General features: G+C 40.4%; 1 protein-coding gene across 2 annotated transcripts in view; it reads right to left on the bottom strand.

Annotated features, from left to right (window-relative positions):
- TBC1D5 (TBC1 domain family member 5) overlaps positions 1 to 19,836 on the bottom strand; it is a 571,110-nt gene that overhangs the window by 72,465 nt on the left and 478,809 nt on the right. For both annotated transcript variants that reach the window (XM_063452310.1, XM_063452309.1), the window contains exon 19: positions 8,727 to 8,890. In XM_063452310.1, coding sequence (XP_063308380.1) covers positions 8,727 to 8,890 — 164 coding nt within the window. The remainder of the gene's footprint in view (positions 1 to 8,726; positions 8,891 to 19,836) is intronic.

Genomic DNA, 19,836 nt, shown 5'->3' with positions numbered 1-19,836 from the left:
TTCTACAAGTAATTTTCAGTTAACGATAGCAACATGCAGAGACTACTTTCAGCTGTAGCTAAATAGAAATGTAAAGAACAACCATGAAATGGCATTTTGGGCTGGAGGCCAAATAATACAAAAGAAAATACAACATACTGAGATAAAATGAGGGATTTCTGGACCTATTTCATCACAAATTATAAATAATATAATGATAATGCTAGCTGTGTTTTAAACAATGTTATTATCATGTTATGAATTTAAGTAAGAGGACTAAGTTTGCAGGCTGCATTTTCTGTGTGCTTCTTGGGAAAATTATGTTTTTCAATTAATATTGTGGCATTGCTTTCCATCTACTAATCACACTATCATACTGCCCAACAGTACCAGACATGATTGGACATTCCCTGTAACAGGATCCTGGTCCTCTGTCCAAACTTTGCTTCCTGGTGTCCTGAATGTCTATACACCAGGGAAATGTCCCTTAGACAGCATAGCGCAAGTGCATTAATAAATGTGCAAGCGCTGCATGCACTCTGTGCATTGAGACCATTCTAAAGCACTTAAAGTGTACTCTGTGCATGGAACGGTCAGTCAACCTGGCATGCACACACGCCAGGCTGACAATCTCTCTTTTTTTTTTTTTTTTTTTTTTAATTCTTTATTTTTGTTGTGCATGTTTTAACAACTCGCGTGTGTTGCCACATCAGCAGTTACACGCAAAATCAAACATTTTCAAACATGGCAAGTAATATTTCTGCACATTTTTATAGATATAATACAGAGGTGATATGCAAAGTGTGGGTCTGTGAGTATACGGCTCAGAAACATGGTTGATCTATCTGTGTTAACACTAGGAGGGGCAGGCAATAATCGCTTAACGGCTAGCACATTGCAAAATATAGGATAAATAAAAATAAAAAACTAGTAAAGATTAATCACACATTTTTGAGTATGTTTCATCCATCTGTGCTTATAATAGGAGGAGTAGGCGATCGTCGCTTAACGGCTGGCACATAGCAAAATATTAGATATGAAACTGTTAGAGAGTAGTCACACATTTTTGAAATATGTTTGATCTAACTGTGCTAATAATAGGAGGAGCAGGCCATAATCACTTAATGGCTAGCACATTGCAAAATATAGGATAAATATAAATAAAAATAAAAAATTATAAAAAAAAAAAAAAAAAAAAACTAGTAAAGAGTAATCACACATTTTTTGAAATATGTTTGATCTATCTGTGCTTATAATAGGAGGAGTAGGCAATAGTCGCTTAACGGCTGGCTCATAGCAAAATATAAGATGTGAAACTGTTATAGAGTAATCACACATTTTTTGAAATATGTTTGATCTATCTGTGCTAATAATAGGAGGAGCAGGCAATAATTGCTTAACGGCTAGCACATTGCAAAATAGTAGATATGAAACTGTTAGAGAGTAGTCACATATTTTTTAAATATGTTTGATCTGTCTGTGCTAATAATAGGAGGAGCAGGCAATAATCGCTTAACGGCTAGCATATTGCAAAATATAGGATAAATAAAATAAACTATTAAAGATTAATCACACATTTTTAAGTATGTTTGATCCATCTGTGCTTATAATAAGAGGAGTAGGCAATAGTCGCTGAACGGCTAGCACATAGCAAAATATAAGATGTGAAACTGTGGGAGATTAGTCACACAGTTTGTATTTAAGCTAATAAATTTCAGCATAGATAATTTTGTAATGACAGGTTAGCGCTAGTATGAGCACGCATGGCCGCATAGTCCGTGTGGGACAAGTCTTGGATTACTGAGATTGGGTATTTGGTTGTCGTGAAAGCAGTTCGTGCAAAAAAATACCCATGCGAGGCAGTGTGAAGGGCGCTTCATCCGATACCAAGCGCTGGCAGGATTTGGGCTTTGTCGCAGCTATTCTTCCCATTGTAGCCCCCGGGCTTGCTGTCTCCGGTTCGGGGGTTGCTTCCGGCAGTGCTCTGTGGAGCGTGCAGCCGCATAGTGATTCGTGGTACAGGGGAGTCCAGCGACATGGTCGAGAGAGGAGTAGAGACTGTGTGGGGCAGTCGGAAGAGGTTTGGGGAATGCCGTCTGAGTCTCTTGACTTTTAGGGTCCCAGGCTGTGGCTCAAGCTGCGGTTGTGACCGTATGCGGAGTCCTCTGAGTGGTTTCCGTGGTGTCGCTTTTTCGTCGTGTGAGGCATGATGCTTGGTCCGCTGCTTTGATAGGATTTTCCCCGTTTTCGGAGCTGGGCGCTTGGGAGGTGGTCTCCTCACCATATGGTGGGTGTTTGCTGGTTGTGGGGTGGAACAGCCCATCTGCCACAATGGTGATGCGGGTGGGTAGAACTTGCGTCGTAATTGCCGCCAGAGCTTTTTAAAGTGCCCGTCCAGCCGGGTGAGTACGTCTCCTGAGTGTGGGAGCCATGCTTCTCCCGCCATGTTGACAGGGCGTTTTGTTGCAGGCCCGTGCTTGCAGTTTGTTCCCTTAGTTGCGTGCGAGTTAGTGCTCCCGGTGAGAGCCGGGATGTTGCGTCCGTCCCAGCAGGCTTGTATGTGGATTGTTGTGCTGTGCCATATGCTTCCGCCATCTTGGAGGCCCCACTGCCCGCCTTGCTTGGACTGGTCGCGGGTATAGTCAGAGGGCGCCGGGCGTAGGGTTCCACTGTTGGCGGGGACCGGGATGTCCCCCACCGGTCCAAAGGGGGGGGAGGGAGTGTTCCAAGCTCACAGGTGGTTGTGCGCGACTTGCTGGAGGGCAGCCGCCTTTCTCCGCAGCTTCCTGCGGTAGGTCTCATGTTGCCGTTGCAGTGTCCGGTAATCCCGGGTGTCGGGTTCGGTATCACTCGGTTCAGGCCGGTCTTCTCAGACCGATGGGTCCCCTTGCAGGAGGTTAGCGGCATTTCTGCTCGTTTTGACCGCCGTTTTAGTGCCTGTTTTGCCAGAGCTCGTGCAGTGCACGTCTTCTCTGGTCGCTGGCTAAGCTCCGCCCCCCGACAATCTCTCTTTTCATTAGATATGCCCACTTGTTTTGGTCAAGATGGCCTCCTGGCATAAAAAGGCAAAAAGAGCCTTAGAGCAGGGGTGCCTAAAAACTACAACTCCCATGATGCTTTGCCTGCATTTAGAATGACAAAGCATCATAGAAGCTGTAGTTTTAAAACATTTGGGGATCGACCTTTCGGGAACCCCTGCCTTAGATTAGAGTATCCACCCTAATCCAACCAATAGCTCCATAAATTTGAAGAATGACATTTAGCCCTCATTTAGGATTTACATGTAATAAGTACATTTTATCAGATTCACTACATACATTAGGAATGTATTAAGTTATCACCAAGTGTGGTGCAGAATTGCAAAACTGCAGAGCTGTGGTAAGGCAGCCATGGAGGAAAATAAAACAATAATAATAAATCTTCTGAGCCTATAAATACTCTGAATTAATGTAAATGTGACTATAGAGGCAGGTGGAGGTTAGGATTAGGGGAATAAGCGAATAGATTGACATTACGACACACACACACACACACATTCTCTATTGATCGCTTGATTTTTTTATACTATAAGAAAACAAAAATGATTTTTTTCTGAATGGATCCTTCAGGATCTTTACATGCCAATGTACTCCAAAACTGCTGCCAAGATATGTACTCCTGAAATAGATGTCAGATTACCAATGAAGCCCACTGTGGTGATTGTGATGCCATGTGCTGGTGCTGTACCCAGGTTATAGAACAAACTGTTCTGCAATGTCTGCTATCTTCCCTGCTGAAACACTGCACATGCAGACTATAAGCACCATGACCAGTTCAAAATGGTCACTGAAGTGGTCATAGTGCTTGGAGTATAGTTAAAAAACAAATAAAGGATACAAAGGCGCTAATATGACTTCTTAAACCCGGTGCAGCTAAAATAACCCAAGTGTAGTGTCACCTCTTACACTTAAAAATGTGATTAAGAAAAGAAAAAGGTAATTAGCGCTCACAGAAAGAAATAGGTGTTACCTTGTACATACAATATTTCAGGTAATCACACAAACAGGTTTTCCTTGTAACCTACATATAAATAAATGAAACACACATCGTGTGACCTGTATATACAGTATTAAAGTGAGAAAAAAGGATTTTCTTCAAACTCACAATTTTCAGAGCCTTTTACAAGTTGGCTCTAAACTTTTAGCGCATATCGTCTCCTCCTTGAGACATATAATATGAATCCTTCAGGTATGTCCGCAGGAACTGATGAGATTGCAGCAGACTCCAGAGTAAGTATAAAAAATGATTTATTTAAACAAATAGTTTAAAATAAAGAATGTATATATATATATATATATATATATATATATACACAAATAAAAAGCAAATGTAGCACAACGCGTTTCAACCATAAAAAGGTATTTTTCAAATGCATCTGTCTTAACAAATGAATTAAAAATGTGTATATACCCTAAGGGGGAACAGGAAACAAAGTGAATAATTGGTTGCACATGTATAAACAAACCCACCCACTTCCATATATAGTCATGGCCGGAAGTGCCACGCCAACCAAAATATGGCCGCACCTCCGGCCATGTACTGCTCCCTCCAAGCCTCCCCAATATGTCCGCCAAGTCCTTCCCTTATTCTCCGTCGGGACCGTCCGGTCCGTTCTTCTGATTATCACTTCCTGTAATTCCGGCTTGTCGGCGCGTCACTTCCTGTGACGTGAATCACGTGAAAAATTACCTTTTTCTTTTCATAATGCTTGGAGTAACCATTTAACTACTAAATTTCACCTTACAAATCACAAATTCGTATACTACACCAACACTAGAATCTTAGCCTAAATATATCATGCCCTATAAAAATCATCAGTTTATCATCATACCTCCAGAACCACTTGATGGCATTATTTTCCACCATCATGTATAACCCCCTTCCCCCTCCCACCACTTTCCCGTTCTATATGGACAGGAAGAACAGCATAAATGAAAAATCTGTTTATGATTTACTAAGGATCTTTCATTCTCAAATAAGCAAGCACTTTAAACAAGCATGATGTATAGTGTATACACAATGATTGTAGCAATAAATTAATTGGCATTAAGGAATTTCAATATTTATTTAATACACCTTCCGCTCCAAACTGAATCCAGTAAAAGACATCTGTTTTACTACCCTTCTATTTGGAAGTCAAAAGCAGATTTATGATTTCAGTGTGCACAGATCACACAGAAATGGGCACTTGCACACAAGAAAGGATTATTGTAATGAAACTACCATATATACTCGAGTATAAGCCGACCCGAATATAAGCCGAGGCCCCTAATTTTACCCCAAAAAACTGGGAAAACGTATTGACTCGAGTATAAGACTAGGGTGGGAAATGCAGCAGCTACTGGTAAATTTCTAAATAAAATTAGATCCTAAAAAAATTATATTAATTGAATATTTATTTACAGTGTGTGTGTGTATATGAGTGCAGTGTGTGTATGAATGCAGTGTGTGTGTATAAATGCAGTGTGTGTATGAGTGCAGTGTGAGTGATGCAGGGTGTGTTTGTGTATGTATTGCATAGCCTTGGTGGGGGTGGGCATTTTTATTAATATTTTTTTTAATTATTATTTAAATAAAGGTTTTTGTTATATTATTATTTTTTATTTTATTATTATTTTTTAAATATTATTATTTTATTTTATTAATATTTATATTTTTTCTTGTTCCCTGGTGGTCCAGTGGATGGGCTGTGTAGGAGGGGACTGGCAGAGAGCTGTTACTTACCTTTCCTGCAGCTCCTGTGAGCGGAGTGTTGCCACGGGCTCTGACCCCGAGGCTCTCGCAAGACTTACAGTGGAGCTGACCGGACCGGCGCGGAGGAGAAGGGGGCTGACAGGAGCTGCAGGAAAGGTAAGTAACAGCTCTCTGCCAGCCCCCAACAGCCCCTTGTCTGTATAATGGCAATGTAAGTAAAATGTGCCGAAGACTTATACTCGAGTATATACGGTATATGATCTGTTTATTAAAGCATTGCTAGTTATATAAAAAATCTGAAGCTTCAAGCAGCCTAGTGAAGGCACATTTTCTTCAATCCAAAACCACAAGGGGAATTATTTAACCCAATTCTGTGTCATAGTGATAATAACAATAACATAAAAATATATAAAATAACAAAAATATAACATTTGTGGCAGTGGAACTCTTGAATCAAGACCGAAAATTATGTTCCTCTTTTTCCCCCAGTGAGTTTCCAATATTTAGAACACCTGATTCTACTATAGCAGCAAAGTGCAATAGGGACCCCTAAGTAGCACTGACAATAGTCCAATGAAATCATTTTGTTTACAAAATCTGTCACTTATTACATAAGGTTTAATGAAGTGGTAACGAAGTTAGTTCTACAATCGAAGAATGGGTTGTCTTGACAAGTGTTACTTGATTTGAAGCCATGTCAGGGTGAGACGCACTGCTCTACAGAAATATGAGAAAAGTGATGGAAATGAAAACTTCTGTTTGTTTATGTGTTTAGTTCTGATTTGCGTATGAAGGCAAACACCAATTTACAACCCATCCCATACACACTATGGCATGATGTAAGCACATGAGCTATTGCTTTCATATAATTTCAGAAATATCCTTAGGCATACGGTACACTAAAGTAAACTGGGAAATTAGCTTTTGGGTCTCAAGACATGGTATATGTATAGCGTCAAAACCTGTAACCCTCTAGGTATGAGATAAAGCCCATGAGTTGCTCAGATTTGAAACATGTGAAAGTGTTATGCTTGTTACTGTTTCTCAGTCTCAGCTGTACCAATTACTGGTTACTGCGTGTTTTTTTGTTTTGTTTTTATGGTAGGTAATAACTTTTGGTGCACTGCAGTTACAATGATTTATGGATAGATGCACAGGTTATCTCCTAAATAATCTGTGTGAAAACTCATTAAGACTTTCCTCCCCTAACATTATTACTCATCTCTGGTTCCCTGAACATCAATGTTCTTATTTGTGGATGCTGTACAGTATAATATACATATACATTGCATGTATGCATGAGTGCCGCTGTATATTTCAGTGTTGTGCCAGTATGTGTGCAAACAGGCAGGGATGTATTTACCACAAGGCAAACAAGGCATTTGCCTAGGGCGGCACTTTCGGGGGGGGGGGGGCGCAAAAAAATGCGACCCCAAGCTCCCAGACAAATGCCTTGTTTGTCTCGTGTTCTGGGGCTGTCCACCTTACTGTGAGTGAGTGAGTGAGTGAGTGTAGCTGACAGTGTGTGTCTGTGAGTGAGAATAAGTGTGCCTGTGAGTGTGTGTCAGTGTGTGTATGTCATTTTATGTGTATGTGAGAGTGTGTGCCTGTCAGCGAGTGGGTGTGTCAGTGTGTGTCTGCCAGTGAAAGTGTGTGTTGGGTAAACAGTGTGTGCCAATGACTGTATGTGTGTGCCAATGACTGTGTATCTGTCAGTGAGTGTATATCAGTGCATGTATCAATGCGGGCATGTGTCTGTCAGTCAAAAAAATGGCCTTGACACGAATTGTGGGGGCAAATTTAGATTTTGGGGGTGCCCAAATTTAGTCGCGCATAGGGAAGCACAAATCCAAAATACACCACTGCATACAGGGGTATAATTTATTGTAGGGACATTCCCGTACAGCTTAATGTTGTGGTTCTAGGCACAGCGTCTGTCTGTCCCTGCGGGTTGAGCAGTGTTAACGCTTCCTTTTCTGTGAAAAGGCAGTGTTTACATGGATGTCTAATGCCACCTCACTTTGACAGCCACTTGATGGGCTTCTTTGGTTTGGCCCTGTAAAGATTGCTCTTTATGGAGACGCTGAACACTCACATAAAAATGCATTAGGCCAATGCTGAAATGTTGAATTCTGTGCATGCACACCAGCCTCCCAATAAATCACTATGGGAAAGCAGAGATTGTCAGGGAGGCTGTAGGGAGGCTGGTGCACGTGGGAGTAAAGGTAAATCGCTTTATTTTATTTTTGGGTAAATAGAACCTGAAATCAAACTAGTTACTATAACACTAACGTTCTAAATACGTTTGCATGCCTAACGTTATAGTGTAACCCACTAATGGACTATGCTCAAATGTATCCCTGTTTATCTCTACCTATCTGCCCTTGGTGTGTATCATTTTACCATATCACCCTTCTGTGTGTCTCTATATTATCGCACATATTTGCATGTTTCTTGCCCTTGTTCGTCTCCGCCACCTTATGTCCCTTTGGCAGTTGTTACTCTAGAGCACGGGTAGGCAACCTTTGGCACTCCAGATGTTGTGGACTACATCCTCCATAATGCTCTTACATCCATAATGCTGGCAAAGCATCATGGGAGGTGTAGCCCAAAACATCTGCAGTGCCGAAGGTTGCCTATGCCTGCTCTAGTGTACAGTGGAAGTAGTGAATGATTAAAAGTAGCAGAAACATTACATGATGCCATATCAGTTACTTAAATATGCATTGGTGGTTTTTTTTTATCTATCTTGACTGTTTTTTTTAACATCACTAAATAATATTTCCATTTAATGTAGAGCAAATACTGTATGCCAAAATTAATTATAAAAAAGAGAAAAAAAAACCTTACAATATTATTATTAAGGAACAGGAACTTGACTGTTAATCTTAGCTTTTGTCTGCATCTGATGTTAAACATGAATTCTGCAGCCATGTATTAATTAAACTGGCACATTTGCTTTTCATCAGAATATTAGAAATGGAACATATTAGCGGTAGTGAAGGAGAACTTACAGATTCTTTTCTCCCTTGGGACTTGCTGTGAGAACGGGAGCGAGAGATGCTGCTGAAAAAGGAATCTTTCTTCCCAGCTGACAGAGGAGGAGAGTCTGTGTGGTCCCGGCCTCCAGGCAAACTCTCGATGCTGGGAGACGAACTGACATTCTTAGAGCTTTGTCCTTAAATAAAACACAAAGAAAAACATAACTCCAGAATTTAAACTGGTTTTATTATTATTTTAGCTCGACATATGTACTGCTTGGGGCTGAATAGAACAGAATTGAAAAAAAAAACATGTATTCCTGACCCTATAGTGTTAAAACCACCATCTAGCCCCCCTGTGCCCCTCATGCCTCCATAAATATAGCAAAATCTTACTGTATTCAAGCCTGAAGCTGTAAATCTGCATGCTGTTTGACTCAGAAAAACAAGCAGTCTGCTGTCATCATCAGAAGTGGTAGCGTGATCCAATCACAATGCTTCCCCATAGGAGTGGCTGAGACTAGGGATCGACGGATTATCGGTTTTACCGATATTATCGGCCGATATTTGGTATTTTTGGCAATATTGGTATTGACTAATAAAGATACAGATATTGCCGATAATACACAACAGGACCGCAGGGCCCATTAGAAGCCCGGCGGTCCCGGGGGGGGAGGTGAGGGCGTAGCAAGCTGTTACTTACCTTTCCAGCAGCTCCTCCAGCTCCCCAGTGCAAATCTTGAGAGTCCAGCGGCCGCAGAGCGTTACCATGGCAAAGCTCCGCGCAGCACGCATGCCGCGAGATTTACACAGGGAGCTGGAGGAGCTGCTGGAAAGGTAAGTAACAGCTTGCTGCGGGCCCCCCCACTCCTCAGTACATGCCACTGGACCACCATTTTAAAAAAAATGCCCTCTACTGCCCCCCAATTTTACACAAATCACATCCCTTCAGAAACACACACTACACAAACACACACACACTCTGCCTTCATTATATCCACACACTATACAAACACACACACACAAACACTCTGCATTCATTATATCCACACACACACACTATACAAACACACATACTGGATTCATTATATACACACTACACAAACACACACACTCTGCATTATACACACACACACACTACACACACTCTGCCTTATATACACACACACTCTGCATTATATACACACTATACACACACACTCTGCATTCATCATATACACACACTACACAAACACACACACTCTGCATTATATACACACACTACACACACTCTGCATTATATACATACACTCTGCATTATATACACACACTCTGCATTATACACACACTATACACACACACTCTGCATTCATCATATACACACATTCAGGGCCGGCCTTAGGCATTTAGACGCCCTGTGCGAAAAATCTTCACAGCGCCCCCCCGGCCATCCATGTATGCTGTAATGTTTGTGTTGTCTGTGTATGTGATAGTAGGTGTGATGACTGTGTGTGATATGTATGCAGACACACACAGGCAGACAGTCATACACACACACACAGACAGTCATACACACAGAGGCAGTCATACACACACAGGCAGACAGTCATACACACACAGGCAGACAGTCATACACACACACACACAGGCAGACAGTCATACACACACACACACACACAGGCAGACAGGCATACACACACACACACACACACACAGGCAGACATACATACACACACACACACACACACACAGACAGACAGTCATACACACAGACACACAGAGGCAGACAGTCATACACACAGACACACAGAGGCAGACAGTCATACACACACACACACACACACACAGACAGTAATACACACAGGCAGACAGTCATACACACAGACACACAGAGGCAGACAGTCATACACACAGAGGCAGGCAGTCATACATACAGGCAGACAGTCATACACACAGAGGCAGACAGTCATACACACACACACACACACACACACACACAGTAATACACACAGGCAGACAGTCAGACACACAGAGGCAGACAGTCATGCACACACACACAGACAGTAATACACACAGGCAGACAGTCAGACACACAGACACACAGAGGCAGACAGTCATACACACACACACACAGACAGTAATACACACAGGCAGACAGTCATACACACAGACACACAGAGGCAGACAGTCATACACACACACACACTCAGACAGTAATACACACAGGCAGAGAGTCACACTCACCTGACAATCACACAGTTACCTGTGGAGTTCATTGTGGAGGCAGTGCAACTCCTGGTGACTGTTTGATGGGGAAGCAGGTACTCCTTATAGCTCCGCCCCCGCCGCACGGTAAGCTCGGCCCCCACCGCAAACGTAAAAAAAAATAAATTTTTTTTTTTTTTAAATCCCGGCCGGCTGTGCGTCCGCACGGCGCCCCCTGCTCCATGGCGCCCTGTGCGGCCGCACAGCTCGCACACCCCTAAGGCCGGCCCTGCACACACTATACAAACACACACACACACACTCTGCATTTATTATAAACACACACAGTACACAAACACACACACACACTCAGCATTATATACACACAGTACACAAACACACACACTGCATTATAAACACACTACACACACTGCATTCACTTTACGCACACTACATTCACTATACACACATTACACACTACATTCACTATACACACACTACACAAACATACTCTGCATTCACTATACACACTACACAAACAAACCATGCATTCATTATATACACAGTGCATCCACTATACAAACACACACAGATCTCCTGTCTAAACACAATGCATCCACTACATGTAGCATGTATATTTTGTGCATTTACCTTTAGAAATAGTTGTATTTTTTCAAAATGGTAAATGTACAGAATATCGGCAAGTTATCGGCTATTGGCCTGAAAGTTCACAGATTATCGGTATCGGCTCTAAAAAATCAATATCGGTCGATCTCTAGCTGAGACTGTCAAGGTGGCAGATAAGGGGCAGAGCCAGCATGATTCAAACACAGCCCTGGCCAATCAGCATCTCCTCATAGAGATGAATTGAATCAATGAGTCTCTATGAGGAAAGTTCAGTGTCTGAATGCAGAGGGAGGAGATACTGAATGTTTGGATGCATTTTAGGCAGCCATGACCCAGGAAGGATCTCTAACAGCCACCTGAGGAGTGTCCAGTGAAGTTATCACTAGGCTGTAATGTAAACACTGCATTTTCTCTGAAAAGACAGTGTTTACAGCAAAAAGCCTGTAGGTAATGATTCTACTCACCAGAACAAATTCAATAAGCTGTAGTTGTTCTGGTGACTAGTGTCCCTTTAAATGGGGGGAAAAAAACAGTAGATGATAATTTTTTTTTTATCCTTAATGAAAACATCTATCAAAATGATCTGTGTAGTTTAACACATTCAGAGTAAGCCTGGAATCTTATATTGCACCCTAGTTATTATTAAAGGACCACTATAGTGCCAGGAAAACATACTAGTTTCCTGGCACTATAGTGCCCTGAGGGTGCCCCCACCCTCAGGGTCCCCCTCCCGCCGGGCTCTAAGATGTGTAAAGGGTTATAACTTACCTTTATTCCAGCGCCAGGCGGGGAGCTCTCCTCCTCCTATCCGCCTCCGATCCTCCCTTTCGGCTGAATGCGCATGCGCGGCAAGAGCTGCGCGCGCATTCAGCCGGTCTCATAGGAAAGCATTTACAATGCTTTCCTATGGACGCTTGCGTGCTCTCACTGTGATTTTCATAGTGAGAATCACGCAAGCGCCTCTAGCGGCTGTCAGTGAGACAGCCACTAGAGGATTTGGAGGTTGGATTAACCCTAATATAAACATAGCAGTTTCTTCTGCAGATAAAAGCACATTGAGGAATATTTCTGTTAGATCCATGCATCGGATCAAGAGAGCAGCTGCTAAAATACCATTACATAGCAGCAAACAGATATTTAAAGCTGCTGGTGCCTCTGTAGTCCCATGGACATCAAGGTGAAGAGTCCTCCAGAGTCTTGCATAAACCTTCTAGTCGGCCATCACTAACCAATGCTCACAAGCAGAAACGACTGCATTGGGCAGAAAAATACATGAAGACTAACTTTCAAACAGTCCTGTTCACTGATGAGTGCCCTGCAACCCTGGATGGTCCAGATGGATGGAGTAGTGGATGGTTGGTGGACGGCCACCCTTTTCCAACAAGGCTGTGACGTCATCAAAGCTGTGGTGGAGTCATGTTTTGGGCCGGAATCATGGGAAGAGAGCTGGTCGGCCCCTTTAGGGTCCCCGAAGGTGTAAAGATGACCTCTGCAAAGTATGTGGAGTTTCTGACTGACCACTTTCTTCCCTGGCACAGAAGGAAGAACTATGCTTTCCGTAATAAAATCATCTTCATTCATGACAATGCAATCTCATGCTGCAAAGAATACCTCTGCATCAATGACTGCTATGGGGATAAAAGGAGAGAAAGGCATGGTGTGGCCTCCATCCTCCCCTGACCTCAATCCTATTGAGAACCTTTGGAGCATCCTCAAGCATCCTCAAGCAAAAGATCTATGAGTGTGGGAGGCAGTTTACATCCAAATAACAGCTCTGGGAGGCTATTCTGACATCTTACAAACAAATTCAAGCAGAAACTGTCCAAAAACTCACAAGTTCAATGGATGCAAGACTTGTGAAGCTGCTATCAAATAAGGGGTCCTATGTTAAAATGTAACGTGACCTGTTAAAATGTTTAAAAAGTTAAAATGTTATAAGTTTGATTGAAATAGCTTTTGATTTCAGTAAATATGCTGCAAACACAACAAATGACAATTTTCAGTTCTTTACAACCTATAAGGTGTTTTGAAACTTACTGTGCTTAATAAGTTTTTTATGTTTAAAAAAAAAAAAAAAAAAAAAATACTGTTATCATTAGGAGGTTTGTTCAATAAAATTTGAATTGTACACTTAGTTGATAACATGAGAATTATGCTGACTGTTATTTACATCAATTATTTAGGTAAATTAGAAAAATATCATTTGTATAATAATTTGGAACAGGGTGTATTTTTATATATACAAGAATTAGTGGTCATTTTAAGTTGAGATTCTATACTTTTCCTCTTCATTTTCCTTTTTGTGTAATATTTTGGTTGATTATTAATGTTCTTTTGGTGGGTTATGCCCAGCATCGAGAAGTAATAGGTTTGTGCTTTCTATTTTTTTATTTTAAGGGGGTTAAACGTCATCTTGGAGTTTCCCTTGAATCTGTCTCAAAAAGAAACCCCAAATGAGGTTTTGGTACTTGGTTCAGTTCAATTCAATATTGAACTGGAATCAATTGCACAAAGTAATGTGGTTAGATTATGAATAAAACACATTAAAGCTGAATGTTTTGTGGTTTCTTATCCCTCTCCAGGCTTTTAAAATCCGAGAGAGAAATAATTAGGGGTTACCAAATACGACATATAGCAGGAAGTAAATACACGGCTTGCTGTGAAAAGAATGACCTGCAATTTATGTCAATATTTTTACAAGTTCAATATCCTGATGCAGTTAACCCTGTCACTCAACCAGTCAAATTCCATTTTCAACATGTTACACAACTGTAGCCGTCATCAAAACAATTATAAGGACAGTTAAACTAGATATATTCAAATGTATTAAAGTACTTGGACTGAAGCTGAAAAAATTAGCTATATTTTAATTTCCGCTAGAACTCCAATCATCATCATATAAAAGTCACTTCCACAAGTGTCATGATGGTTTAGAAGCAAAGAAAATGATGTTGGACACCATATTTAAAAAAAAAAAAAAAAAAAAAAGAGCAATAAATAAAATGCACATATCTATATATTTATAAAAATTAACCTCTTAAAGTGTATAGTTTTATTATTAAAAAATTCTAACAAGTCATATGTTTTTCCTGAGGGACAATGGTCTCCCATTGTCCCCATATGTCTGTGTCCATATGTCTCCCAGCCAGTGTCCCTAGTGTCCCCATGTCTCTGTGCACATATCTATATATTTATAAAAAATTACCTCTTAAAGAGACACTCTAGGCACCATAACAACTTCAACATAATCAGCATACACACGAGGAAACAGTGGGCCACAGTACTGTTCCCCGTGAGCCATTGTGGAAACAAAAAAGTAAAAGAATTAGTAGTTAATGAATATGTTGGTTTAGCCCTGTTTTATCATTTTCTGAGATATGCATGTGTATAGTTTTATTATTAAAAAATTCTAACAAGTCATATGTTTTTCCTGAGGGTTTGAAATGCATTGTATCTTGACTTGCCATTAACATGCACAGAAGTTGATTTGCCTATCTGACATTGCAGATTGCCATAACCTGCAGCAAGGCTTACATTAAATACATCTTGCTGCAGGGCGACAGCAGACACAGGCAACCATCTCTAAAGAAAAGGGAAATCTAGGCTGTTGACTCTTAATCCAAACCACCTGGACACACTCTTTATTAACGTAGGTATGCCAACGTGCTCAAGGACTGTCAGGACTTCGAGAGGGATATAACCATCTGGACAAACTGATAGGCATGCCCCAAACTCCGATACTACCTATACTTGCAAGGGTACCCTTATGGAGTAACCAATAATTTTAGATGGAGGGGACCATCGTATAATATGGAGATGTCTTACTGGGCAGAATATAAAATATGTAACCAATAACCAACATAAGGTCAACATTTTGTGAATTCGGGCTTCCTTGCTTGCACATTTTAGGGCTGATATTTTTCCTTTCCATCACCATGATTCCTACAGAGATATCAATGTTTACTGCAAGTTAAAAGAAAAACAAAGTATTTAGTGTGTTAATTGCTACGTATAACCACGTATTCTTCATTTAGTCATTGCAATACTGCCACCTTCCTCAAATAAATATATTTTCCAGTGAAATATTTTTCAATACTTCAGATCTCGTCCGATAAATCATTTAACACAAAAGAATAAAACACTAGCAAGTTCCCCTCGTCTGTGCTTTCATTTATGTGCATGTTGTAAGAAATGTATGGAGATGAGCCAATAAATTATTACTTCAATGGCCGATCAAGCTTGGCAGTAATGGGTATTGAAACAATCCATCTTCTTAATATAGAATGCATTCTTTTATTACATTTTGTTATAAAAGACAATATATATATTTATTATTTCAACTAAGTCAGCTTTATTTGGCTTAGAAAATGTCGCTGTCTTTTTGTGTATATAAATGAATAAGAGCTGGAGTTTGGATTTATAGGGGGCAGAGCCTAGGTCAGAAATACAGGTATATAACTGGGAGGAGCAGAGAATGGAATAGGTCGCAGTCATGTTCGTTATCAAATTAAAAGATAGGCTGGCCATTGTGATGAGTGGCAGATAGGATAGAGAAATCCTAAAGACCCACTGCCATTCAAATGTATTTTCTATAAATCAACAATAAATATGTTACTGCTGTTCTACTACTGCCTATTCAGCTGTAATTAATATTTTGCGATGACACAGTGTGGCCTTGAAGTAAGTGCATCAAAAACCCATAGCAACCATTACTGATAATAAAAACAACGCATGCAATAAACACACACACACACACACACACACACACACACACACACATACATATACAGTTGCAAGAAAAAGTATGTGAACCCTTTGGAATGATATGGATTTCTGCACAAATTGGTCATAAAATGTGATCTGATCATCATCTAAGTCACAACAATAGACAATCACAGTCTGCTTAAACTAATAACACACAAAGAATGAAATGTTGCCATGTTTTTATTGAACACACCATGTAAACATTCACAGTGCAGGTGGAAAAAGTATGTGGACCCTTGGATTTAATAACTGGTTGAACCTCCTTTGGCAGCAATAACTTCAACCAAACGTTTCCTGTAGTTTTAGATCAGACGTGCACAACGGTCAGGAGTAATTCTTGACCATTCCTCTTTACAGAACTGTTTCAGTTCAGCAATATTCTTGGGATGTCTGGTGTGAATCGCTTTCTTGAGGTCATGCCACAGCATCTCAATCGGGTTGAGGTCAGGACTCTGACTGGGCCACTCCAGAAGGCGCATTTTCTTCTGTTTAAGCCATTCTGTTGTTGATTTACTTCTATGCTTTGGGTCATTGTCCTGTTGCAACACCCATTATTTATTTATTTATTTATTATTGCCATTTATATAGCGCCAACAGATTACGTAGCGCTTTACAATATTATGAGAGGGGATTTAACTATAAATAGGACAATTACAAATAAACTTACAGGAACAGTAGGTTGAAGAGGACCCTGCTCAAACGAGCTTACATTCTATAGGAGGTAGGGTGTAAAACACAATAGGACAGGAATTTACAATCAAATAAGGTGGGCTGCCCTTTAGGAGAGGGCAAGAGAGACAGGTATGTGAGGTAAGGGTTAGTCTTGGAGGCCATAAGCTTTCCTAAAGAGATGGGTTTTAAGGCACTTCTTAAAAGATGCAAGACTAGGGGAAAGTCTGATGGCGGTAGGCAGGCTATTCCAAAGGAAGGGAGCCGCCCGTGAGAAGTCCTGCAAGCGCGAGTTGGCCGTACGAGTGCGGACAACGGACAGGAGGTGGTCACGGGCAGAGCGGAGAGACCAAGAAGGGACATACCTATGGATCTGTGAGGAGATATAAGAGGGGCTAGAGTTGTTCAGTGCTTTATAGGTGTGAGTTAGTACCTTGAATTGACTCCTATAGCATACAGGAAGCCAATGTAAGGACTGGCAGAGGGGTGAGGTGTGAGAGAAACGACTAGAGAGGAAAATCAATCTAGCAGCAGCATTCATTACAGACTGTAAGGGTGCAGTACGGCTATTGGGAAGACCAATCAGGAGGGGGTTACAATAATCCATGCGGGAAATTACTAGAGCATGGACAAGCTCCTTGGTAGTATCTGGTGCAAGAAAGGGGCGGATGCTTCTTCTGTTGAGCTTCAGCTGGTAGACAGATGGCCTTAAGTTCTCCTGCAAAATGTCTTGATAAACTTGGGAATTAATTTTTCCTTCGATTATAGCAACCGTCCAGGCCCTGACGCAGCAAAGCAGCCCCAAACTATGATGCCCCCACCACCATACTTCACAGTTGGGATGAGGTTTTGATGTTGGTGTGCTGTGCCTCTTTTTCACCACACATAGTGTTGTGTGTTTCTTCCAAACAACTCAACTTTGGTTTCATCTGTCCACAGAAAATGTTGCCAGTACTGCTGTGGAACATCCAAGTGCTCTTGTGCAAACTGTAAACGTGAAGCAATGTTTTGTTTGGACAGCAGTGGCTTCCTCTGTGGTATCCTCCCATGAAATCCATTCTTGTTTAGTGTTTTACGTATTGTAGATTGGCTAACAGGAATGTTAGCATTTGCCAGTGACTTTTGTAAGTCTTTAGCTGACACTCTAGGATTCTTCTTCACCTCATTGAGCAGTCTACGCTGTGCTCTTGCAGTCATCTTTACAGGATGGCCACTCCTAGGGAGAGTAGCAGCAGTGCTGAACTTTCTCCATTTATAGACAATTTGTCTTACCGTGGACTGATGAACAGCAAGGCTTTTGGAGATACTTTTATAACCCTTTCCAGCTTTATGCAAGTCAACAATTCTTAATCGTATGTCTTCGGAGAGGTCTTCTGTGCGAGGCATCATTCACATCAGGCAATGCTTCTTGTGAAAAGCAAACCCAGAACTGGTGTGTGTTTTTTATAGGGCAGGGCAGCTGTAACCAACACCTCCAATCTCATCTCATTGATTGGACTCCAGTTGGCGGACATCTCACTCCAATTAGCTCTTGGAGATGTCATTAGTCTAGGGGTTCACATCCTTTTTCCACCTGCACTGTGAATGTTTACATGGTCTGTTCAATAAAAACATGGCAACATTTCATTCTTTGTGTGTTATTAGTTTAAGCAGACTATGATTGTCTATTGTTGTGACTTAGATGATGATCAGATCACATTTTATGACCAATTTGTGCAGAAATCCATATCATTCCAAAGGGTTCACATACTTTTTCTTGCAACTGTATATATACGATCTTTGTTATCCTGGTTAATATATATATATATATATATATATATATATATATATATATATATATACACATACACAACATTGCAGGATTTCTTGGCAAAATAATCAATGTGGTATGATGACAATGGACCGGGGACCGGGGATTGTGTATTTTTGTCCTTTTGGGACTAATCATCAAAGTGTGTTATTGGTCAAGATAGAAAAGTATACTTTATTAAGTCCTATGAATGTGATCTCTGAATGAAGATATATAAACACATACATACAAATATGCATCAATGTTCAAATATGAAAATGCACTTCACATACACAATGCAATGCATTTTTAAGCAATAACATATACTTCTTTTTTTTTTTTTTACACAAAGATAACCTTGGCAGTATTACAAGTTCATATAAATAAAATAATCAGGGACTAAAAAGCTAAGCTTTACAAATAAACATACATATGCTTCTAACTTGATTTGCACAATGCCTTCACTCTTCTTAACAGTGAGTGTTTTAGTTATATTAAATAACATTATGCATTAAACGGTCTATTTTTAATTTTGTAGGACCATGGCCAAGTACATTCTCAAAACTATAATAAAATAATTGTGCATTTTGTTTATATCCACATACACACGCTAAAGCATTGAACACAAAATAATATGATCTGCAGATATTTTAACCAAACAATACTGCCACTTAGTGGATAATTGACAGAGTGACAGAAAAGCAAAATTAAACTAACTGCAAATTAAGGACACTGGGCGGAAACGAGAGTGACTTGGAATTAAATTAGGAAGTAATTTGTCATGCAATACAAACAATTAACCTTTGTCTGAGGTTTATATTGTTTTCACTACAAAACTACTGATATTTGTTATATAATGAAGGATTAAAGCACTGAAATGTAAAAGGGAAATTCTACAGGAATTTTGTAAGGAGGAAGTCAAACTGTACTGTCAAAATGCATCTAAGTGATTCTTTACACATACAGGCAAAACCACAGCTTCTTTTGAGACAATGTGGGGGCACGTTTCACCTAGAATCTAATTAGATTATGTTACTATATCTGAACGATGGCTGCAACTTTATTTTTCTTTTAAATAACTTTATATATTTTTTTTGTGTGTGTGAAAGT

Source organism: Pelobates fuscus, chromosome 4 (assembly GCF_036172605.1).
Source record: "Pelobates fuscus isolate aPelFus1 chromosome 4, aPelFus1.pri, whole genome shotgun sequence".
NCBI classification, from domain to species: domain Eukaryota; kingdom Metazoa; phylum Chordata; class Amphibia; order Anura; family Pelobatidae; genus Pelobates; species Pelobates fuscus.
The sequence above is the reverse complement of the archived record's forward strand: the minus strand, read 5'-3'. Positions and strand labels throughout refer to the sequence as shown.